The 10,080-nt window shown below is 30.0% G+C and overlaps 3 protein-coding genes across 4 annotated transcripts in view; all 3 read right to left on the bottom strand.

Moving 5' to 3' along the window:
- The window catches only part of LOC148306808 (uncharacterized), a 138,825-nt gene that overhangs the window by 47,162 nt on the left and 81,583 nt on the right, over positions 1–10,080 (bottom strand). The window lies entirely within an intron of this gene.
- LOC148306816 (uncharacterized) lies at positions 116–2,423 on the bottom strand. Of its 2 annotated transcripts, none has more exons than XM_088264350.1 (2): positions 2,255–2,423; positions 116–2,123 (listed from the first exon to the last, which is right to left on the bottom strand). In XM_088264350.1, the coding sequence occupies exon 2, from the start codon at positions 2,011–2,013 to the stop codon at positions 955–957; it is 1,059 nt and encodes a 352-aa protein (XP_088120476.1). In that variant the 5' UTR covers positions 2,014–2,123; positions 2,255–2,423; the 3' UTR covers positions 116–954. The 2 variants fall into 2 exon arrangements, with proteins under 2 accessions (XP_088120476.1, XP_088120475.1); XM_088264349.1 differs by having other exon boundaries at positions 2,266–2,423.
- LOC148306815 (uncharacterized) lies at positions 6,153–10,079 on the bottom strand. The gene is made up of 3 exons (XM_088264334.1): positions 9,810–10,079; positions 7,824–8,348; positions 6,153–7,694 (listed from the first exon to the last, which is right to left on the bottom strand). The coding sequence occupies exons 2-3, from the start codon at positions 8,332–8,334 to the stop codon at positions 6,373–6,375; spliced, it is 1,833 nt and encodes a 610-aa protein (XP_088120460.1). The 5' UTR covers positions 8,335–8,348; positions 9,810–10,079; the 3' UTR covers positions 6,153–6,372.

The raw sequence follows: 10,080 nt of genomic DNA, 5'->3' as shown, positions 1-10,080 counted from the left end.
ATGCAGATTGTGATAAGTATTTGAGTTGATGCTTCGTTTGATATCCAGAGGTAGGTAATAAAATAACCAGAAAACATAATAAAAATTAACAAATAAACGTTAAAAGGAAATAAGGTTTTTGAAGTTTTCCAGTTTAAAGCTTAACTGCATTTATTGTTCAATATTTGTAATACCTATATCTTGAAGCACTTATCTTATTAATCTTAATGTTACGGACTTCAGACCCTTCCAACGTGCGAGTAGTTTAAGGTCATTGACTAGCTGCTTTTTAACCTCTAAGCTGCTCGATTTCGAGTGTCAAACTTTCCGTCCCGTGCTGGATTATTTTACATTACAATATTTTTGACAAAAAAAACATATTTTTGCCTATTTTTTGTAGTGAAACTTTCGGATATCCATCATAGATGTTCACAGTACACAATGCACTTTACTTATTATGTTTTTATGGTGTATTTACGCAAAAATATTAACATTTACGGACTCGCGGCCTAAAGTATGGCGGCTGTATAGAAGACGCTGTCGTATCTGCGGAGCACGAGCCGACCGGAAGTATTCACGATAAAGTTGACACTAAATTAAAATAATTTTGATATTTTATGACAATAAATCAAAGAGAACTAATTCATCCATGCCTTGAACCAAATTTAAGTGCAAAAAATTATCCATAGGTGTCGATATAAGTACGTAAAGTTGAAAAACGACTATGCATGCGATCCGCAGTCAACGGTACTTCTATAAAAAACGACAATAGATGCGATCCGCAGCTTACGGGTTAAGGTCACGATTTAAGCATGAATTATGACAAGCTCATAAAATTATATGATAAATCAAATCTAGTATGAATCGTTGATCATCAAAATATCACATAAAATGAACTTCCGCCATGAAATGTCAGAACAAAACTCTAAACATAAAATTAGTACGTACCATTAACATTAAAATTGATTGAGTGGATTAATTTTCGGAATGATTTTTTTGATGCCTTAATAGATTAGACTTGTTAGAACATGTAAATGAACATTTGAAGCAAGCAAATGGTTTTAACCCAGTATGAGTTAACATGTGCGATTTTAAGCTTGTACTCTGTCTAGTTGTATATTCACATTCTGAACACGAAAACGGTTTCAACCCTGAATGTATTAATAAATGAGACTTCAAAGTATTTTTGTATGAAAACGCTGCATTACACAAGGTGCAAGCATATGGCTTCGCTCCAGTATGGGTTACCATGTGCCGTTTTAATGTTTTCTTACAGGAATAAGAATTTTTACACTCAGGGCATGAAAATGGTCTTTCCCCGGTGTGAGTAAAAGTATGTCTATGCAAATCGTTCTTCTTCGAACATGTAAAGTTACAGTCCTTACACGAGAACGGCTTTTTACCGGTATGAGTAAACATGTGTAATACTAGCGACCCTTTATGGTTACATTTGTACGCGCACTCTGAACAAGAAAAGGGCTTTTCATCGGTATGCGTTAGCATGTGGCGTTGTAAATTACGCTTTCTCGAAAAAGCGGACTTACATACGGAACATTCGAAAGGTTTTTCACCAGTGTGAGATAACATGTGCGCTCGTAGGTCGCATTTCTTAACAGAAGTATAATTACATTGCGAGCACGAGAACGGTTTTATACCTCCGTGAATATAACTATGTGATTTTAATAATCGTTTCTGCGAACACTTGTATGAACACTCTGAACAAGATAATGTTTTCTCGATAGAATGAGTAAGCATGTGAGTTTTCAAATATTCTTTTTGCGAGCAATTATATTCACACTCTGTGCAAGAGAATGGTCTCACTCCAGTATGAGCTGTAACATGTTTTCTCATATTCTTTTTTCCATAACATGTATATTTGCAGTCTGCACAGGACAAAATTTTTGAACCAGAATGAGTCGAAATATGCAAATTTAACGATTGTTTGTCGGAACATTTATATGAACACTCTGGACACGAGAACGGTTCTACTCCATGTAAATGAAGTAACATGTGTTTTTTAAACGCAACCCTCATTAAACACGTATAATTACATAATTTACAAGAGAATCTTTTTGCTTTTGTGTTTTGGAAATGTAATTTATTATCGTTTGAATTATGATATGTTTCATCGGCCTTTTCCTTACCTGAAATGAAAGGGACTTCGTTAAGCGTAAATTAAAATATATGATATATATATTCATAAGAACTTCTTTTAGAGGCTTGTATTCATTGACGGTGCTTAGACTTTCACTGTAAAAACATTTCATTCACTAACCAAATACTTACTGGAGTCATCTGGAATGTTGAGCGAAGATTCAAGGCATAATTGTTTAACGTCAGGAATGTATATATCTAATTCTTTATGCGTCGTTCCGCTTGACATTCCCTTGACCTGAACCTTAGTACTGGTTCCCAATTCAGCTCGCTCATCCGTAGTATGAAGAGGGTCGCATAGACAACCACTTTCTTTGTCTTTAATAAAAGCTTCAGGGATTCGGGAAGACGACAAGTCCGCGTGACATCGAGGTAAATGATTGCTGGATATACTTGACTCGTGTTTCATCCAGACTACGTCGAGACATGATTCCTCTTCCGCAATATGGAGAGTATCATCATCATTTGGTTCCGTCTTGATTTTAGGATGTGCTGCGTAAAGATTCTCATTTCCGGCGGGATAAAGTAAGTCTCCGCCAAACAGCGGGACATCGCTTTTAGCTGTATTAGGATGTGGTTCCTGTTTGAGCGTATAAGACGTTCCTTCGCTAATATAGAGATCATTTTTTACATCCGCTGGCTCAACCTTGGCTTTTACTGAAGCGAGGTCCATACTTTTTCAGAACCTATAAATATTTATCGTATAACTTTAATTTAACGGGTAATCTACTCTACATTAGTTGCCATGAAGCAATATCTTTCAACGAAACAAAACAGACTAATCCGACATGTTGGGTTTCCTTCTTGAATCAATAAGCAGATAATGCTAGCAGAAATCTAACAAGTTAAGAGAATAATAATGATAGTAGGAACATTTTAATAATTGCATGGCTGTAATATGTTGACAGAAAAAGAGGTAAATGAGGTAGTATAAGGATAGGAGTTAAGGGGAGTTAGAGACGATCCCATAAAGAATATTATGTATTTGACGTTTAGGGTTCCACCTTGAAGGTTTTCAGGGAAGGTGTATTTTTACGAAGAGAGGAAAATGCGTAACGCAAATATAGTATTGTATAATACAAGATTATTCTTAACTACTTTTTCGCTTACCGATTAAGCCTTGAGGCTTGTGTAGCTTTTTGTTTACTTATGCAGGGGTTCACTTCACAGACTAACTATTTTATATAAAGACCGCCAACTACCTCGATTTTTTATGGCTAGAAGTGATATTCGCCAGCGGCCGGAAGTGACGTAAACGGCTAGAAGTACTAAGCTCCCGGCTGGGCGTGACTTCGCCGCGGCTGAATGTCAAATCCACCCGCCGAAATATTTATCATTCATTTTTCAGGTTAAATGGTATTTATATTGAAATTTGTTGTATAACATATTTTCAAAATTATAATTTTAATATTACAAAGAAGATATTTCACCATCTAAATTTATTTATTTCAGTGTAAACAAAAATAGAAAGGTCACGGCTAAAACGCGACATTTATAAACAGAGTTCAGGAGATTAATAATGGTTACTCAACTCAGCCTTACAATGGTAAATGGTAATGGTAACTTTTTTGAAATTTTTATCTTAAACTATGTTTAAATATAAGGCTTTTCAACAAAAACAAAAACGATAGAATTTTCAAATTACTATATTATATTTAAAATTCTAGAAAATACAATATTTTAAAAGGGCGGAAGGAGTGCCCACCACTTTCTGAAGTTATGTTTCTTAACGGGGGTGCCAGCGCCCCTTTGTGGGCGTTTTGGAAGTCTGGCTAGGCGTTTTTAAATTTTTTGCATTTGGGGGGTGCTGCAGAAGTTCAAGGAAGCGTTGTGTTAAGTAAGAAAAACTACACTTTCATACGCAAAATTTAACTTTAACTTTGGCATAATACTCAATATTATGAAGTTCTTCATAGACGGATTTCTATTTTTCTATCGATAATTGTCTATAACCATAGTCTGTCTATATTTATTTGAAATATTTGAACAACTTGTTGGTATCTCGTATTTTTCGTTCCCGTTTTGGTGTTTTTGTTAGTGTATTAGTGTGTCTCGTCATTTTCTGGTCGTTTTTTGAACAATCTGACGTTTACGAGTCGACCCCCCCTGGTTCACTTCACAATGATAAGATCGTTTGACAGATGACATGATATCCCTATTACTAAAGACTACAATTTCAAATGTACCCCCCGACTCCTCCCAAAGGCCGCGGCTAGAAGAAAAAATAAGCGGGAATATGAAAACTGGCGGTCGAACGAATATACATTATATTTCATTATTTTTGAAGTTAACATTCATTTAAATTCAAATAACTCTATTATTTTATATTGAACACTGCTATCACTTGAAAACTAAATAATAGTATATGCGTTCTTATTCGCGGGTCACAATCTGTGGCTAGTTTTTGTAATCACCTTTCGATGAAAACATTTGTATTTTTTTAAACAAGTCGTGTGAAATGAAATAAAACTCAATTAGTGGTTTATTAGAAGTGTTAAATCCATTTTTATTTTTCATTTCTATAGTATTATTTCCAGTACCCTTTATTATAACCTAAAATAAAATGTATATTCACACAGGACATGCTTTGTGGGATCTGTTTTTGTATAAATTTATTTACAAAATCTGGTGGTGTCAAAAGTCTGCGTAATCGGAGGGCATGTATGGATGTGAAGTAGGCGAGGAGAGTATGTCAGGACAGAAGAGTGTAGCGTTCCATCCTTTCTGCCAACCCCTGCGGGGAAACAGCGTGATGGTAGTAGTAGTAGTATTTGTTCTTGTTATATTATAACCGTAAAATGCATTTTTTGCCTTTCACACTAAAATCAACACGTTCAAATTGTCGGAACCATGTCTCACATGTTCTAATCATTTGAGAGTGTTAACCGTATGTTTTGACCAGCAAAACGATGACTTTTCACAGCCTTTTTATTTTCATTGAATTTTGCAAATATTCTTTTTCTGGCACAAACATCGACATAACCACTGAACTATTAACACAGGCGCTATTTTTTGGCAGACTTGACTCGTGTGTGTTTGTAGGTAAATGTCGGACAAACCAAGTGACAAAGTGTCAATTTTATATGCTGCTAATGAAACCGGACAAGACATATGCATACATCTGGTTGTACAAACAATAAATATGATTTGAGCAGTGTAAATGATTATAATCCAGGATTTAAATCTCACATATTAATAAAAGAGTTTCTGCTTAGTAAAAAAGTTTCTTTTCATATCACCAATAGATGTCTCTAGTGAAGTTCTAATGATTTTTCGTTTCGAAATTGGTTCATATATATATATATATATATATATATATAAATATATATATATATATATATATATATATATATATATATATATATATATATATATATATATATATATATATATATATATATATATATATCCAATTTCGAAACATTGTTCTTGAATCACTAGAACTTCACTAGAGACATCTATTATATATATATATATATATATATATATATATATATATATATATATATATATATATATATATATATATATATATATATATATATATATATATATATATATATATATATATATATGTATATATATATATATATATATGTATATATATGTATATATATATATGTATATATATATATATATATATATATATATATATATATATACATATACATATACATATACATATATATATATATATATATATATATATATATATATATATATATATATATATATATATATATATATATATATATATACATATACATATACATATACATATATATATATATATATATATATATATGTATATATATATATATATATATATATATATATATATATATATATATATATATATATATATATATATATATATATATATATAAATATATATAAATATATATATATATATATATATATATATATATATATATATATATATATATATATATATATATATATATATATATATATATATATATATATAAATATATATATAGAACTTCCAAGAATTTGAGTAGTGCGGTTGTCAATAATGGGTAGAATTGGTGAATGATACACTTGTGTCTTTACACATTTGATCACTTAAACCAGTCTACGACGGACGTCAGCCCCGTAAATGCCCAGACTTCCATATTCTTTTTCATCTTTGATGAGATGTTAAAAAATATATATATTATTGAGTGAATGGATTTCTCGTCGGAATCCTTTTAATAGAATTCGTTGATTTTAAATGGATTACTTATCGGAATGCTTTGAATGATGTCTTAACAAATTAGACTTATTCGAGCATGTAAATGAACACTTGAAGCAAGCATATGGTTTTAAGCCAGTATGAGTTGACATGTGCAATTTTAAATTTGTATTCCGTCTAGTTGTGTATTCACACTCTGAACACGAAAACGGCTTCACTCCTGTGTGTCTTAAAATATGCGTCTTTAAAGTGCTTCTTTGTGAAAACGCCGCATTACAAAACGTGCAAGAATATGGTTTCACTTTAGAATGGGTTACCATGTGCCTTTTTAATGTGGCCTTGGAAGGATAAGATAATTTACAGTCAGGGCATGAGAATGGTCGTTCGCCAGTGTGAGTAAAAGTGTGTCTGAACATATCGTTCTTCTTTGAGCATGTATAGTTACAGTCTTTACACGAGAACGGTTTCTTGTCTGCATGAGTAAACTTGTGTATTACTAGAGATTCCTTTTGGTTGCATTTGTATGCGCATTCAGAACAAGAAAAGGGCTTCTCGTCGGAATGCTTTAACATGTGCCTTTGTAAACCACCTTTCCTCGAAAAGCCGGACTTACATACGGAACACTCGAAAAGCTTTTCACCGGTATGAGATGAAATGTGCGCTCGTAGGTCCAATTTCTTAACACAAGTATAATTACATTGCGAGCACGATAACGGTTTCACGCCTCCGTGAATAAAACTATGCAACTTCAATGATTGTTCCTGCGAACACTTATATGAACACTCTGAACAAGAGAAAGCTTTCTCGTTAGAATGAGTAAGCATATGTCTGTTCAAACTGCCTTTTTGAGAGCATGTATATTCACACTCTGAGCACGAGAATGGTTTCCTGATATTATGAACTGCCATGTGGATTTTCAACAATCGTTTTTTGGAGCATTTATATGTACACTCCGAACACGAGAACGGATTCCCTCCAGTATGAGATGAAACATGCTTTTCCATAGTCTTTTTTTTAAAACACGTATATTTACAGTCTGCACAAGACAAAAAACTTTGACCAAAATGATCAAACATGTGTGATTTAAAGCTGTGTTTCCTACGAGTTACGTAAGTACATTCTGAGCAGGAAAACAGTTTCTTCTTGATATTATGAACTGCCATGTGCAATTTTAACAATCGTTTGTTGGAGCATTTATATGTACACTCTGAACACGAGAACGATTTTTCTCCATGTGAATGAAGTACCATGTGTTTTTTGAACGCAACCCTCATTAAACACGTATATTTACATAATTTACAAGAGAATCCTTTTGCTTTTATTCCTTTTTTATTAATGTTTGATGTTTTCTCGGCCTTTCCCTTACCTGAAATGAAAAGGATCTCGTTAACCATAATTTAAAAAGTACGAATCTATAATTAGAATTCTTTCTAGAGACTTGTATTCATTTGTGTTTTGACTGAAAAAACATATGATTCAGCGACTTAATACTTACTACAGTCATCTGGAATGTTGAGCGAAGATTCAAAGTATTGAACGTTTATATCTATTTCCGAATACACCATTCCGCTAGACGCTCCTCCTTCATGTAGTCCAGTGCAGGTCCCCGGATTGGCTGACTCTTCCACAGTATGTAGAGTGTCTCTAATATAACTTTCTATATCATTGATAAAAGCTTCGGGGATCTTGGAGGACGATAAGTCCACGTAACATCGATGTAAATTATAGCTCGACATATCAAGCTCTGGTTTGGAGCAGAGTACGTCGGGACATGATGCCTCTTCCGCAGTAAGGAGAGGTTCCACCTTGATATTAGGATGTACTAGGTAAAGATTCTCCTTTCCAGCGGGATAAAGTAAGTCTTCGCCAAACACTGGAACATCACTTTTAATTATATCAGGCTGTGGTTCCTGTTTGAGCGTGTAAGACGTTCCTTCGCTAATATAGAGAGGATTATCTTTTACATCCGCTGGCTCAGTCTTGACTATAACTGAAGCGAAGTCCATACTTTTCTATAGATCTGCAAATATTTATAAAATTAGTTTAATTTTACAAGTTAGTACATTAGTTGCCAAGAAGCAATACCTTTCAATAAAACAAAACAGACTTGTCGTTTATGTTAGTGTTTCCTTTTTTAATCAATGGGCAGATAATGCTTGCCAGAGAAAGAGAGATAATAAGGTAAGAAAAACAGAGGAGTTTATAATGATACAACGAAGAATAATATATATTTGAAGTTTAGGGTTCCAACATAATTTATATTTATATATATATATATTTATATATAAATATATATATATATATATATATATATATATATATATATATATATATATATATATATATATATATATATATATATATATATATATATATATATATATATATATATATATATATATATATATATATATATATATATATATATATATATATATATATATATATATATATATATATATATATATATATATATATATATATATATATATATATATATATATATATATATATATATATATATATATATATATATATATATATATATATATATATATATATATATATATATATATATATATATATATATATATATATATATATATATATATATATATATATATATATATATATATATATATATATATATATATATATATATATATTTATATATATATATATATATATATATATATATATATATATATATATATATGAACCAATTTCGAAACGAAAAATCATTAGAACTTCACTAGAGACATCTAGACACTAAGAAACTTTTTTACTAAGCAGAAACTCTTTTATTAATATGTGAGATTTAAATCCTGGATTATAATCATTTACACTGCTCAAATCATATTTATTGTTTGTACAACCAGATGTATGCATATGTCTTGTTATATATATATATATATATATAAATATATATATATATATATATATATATATATATATATATATATATATATATATATATATATATATATATATATATATATATATATATATATATATATATATATATATATTTATAAATATATATATATTTATATATATATATATATATATATATATATATATATATATATATATATATATATATATATATATATATATATATATATATATATATATATATATATATATATATATATATATATATATATATATATATATATATATATATATATATATATATATATATATATATATATATATATATATATATATATATATATATATATATATATATATATATATATATATATATATATATATATATATATATATATATATATATATATATATATATATATATATATATATATGTATATATATATATATATATATACACTTATTTATTTATTTATAAATATAAATCAAGTTTGTGACGTGATAAAGGTGCCGGAACACCGTTCCACCGCGTTACATGAAAAAAAACCCTGGGTAGAGGATTACTAATAACTGCTATGTTGCTTACCGATTACTGTGAATTAAAGTCAAGGTTAGTATTGCTTTTTATTTACTTATACAGAGGTAAAGCGCGACTATACTATACTTGGGAGAAGATAGAGAGGAACCAAGAACCAATAAGGAGTTGAAGCACATTTTACGCTCGTATGACAGATAACGAGATAACAGAACTTCCATAGAGAATATTGAAGATAGCGTTGTATTCAACGTTACTCAGATTGATCATAACCTATGGATGATCCACATATTTTTTGTCTATGGTGAAATGGTGATTGTGT

Source organism: Brachycentrus maculatus, unplaced genomic scaffold, assembly GCF_059751285.1.
Source record: "Brachycentrus maculatus isolate JH-2025_06_01 unplaced genomic scaffold, ASM5975128v1 h1tg000225l, whole genome shotgun sequence".
Classification (NCBI taxonomy): Eukaryota; Metazoa; Arthropoda; class Insecta; order Trichoptera; family Brachycentridae; genus Brachycentrus; species Brachycentrus maculatus.
This window is presented reverse-complemented; position numbering and strand designations above follow the sequence as displayed.

Bases quoted from the DNA above. Each gene is read 5' to 3' on its own strand.
- LOC148306816 (XM_088264349.1), bottom strand. From the start codon at position 2,362: ATGTCAAGCGGAACGACGCATAAAGAATTAGATATATACATTCCTGAC. The intron at 2,124-2,265 runs GTAAGTATTTGG...CTTTCATTTCAG, and splicing joins CAACATTCCAGATGACTCCA to GTAAGGAAAAGGCCGATGAA.
- LOC148306815 (XM_088264334.1), bottom strand. From the start codon at position 8,334: ATGGACTTCGCTTCAGTTATAGTCAAGACTGAGCCAGCGGATGTAAAA. The intron at 7,695-7,823 runs GTAAGTATTAAG...TTTTCATTTCAG, and splicing joins CAACATTCCAGATGACTGTA to GTAAGGGAAAGGCCGAGAAA.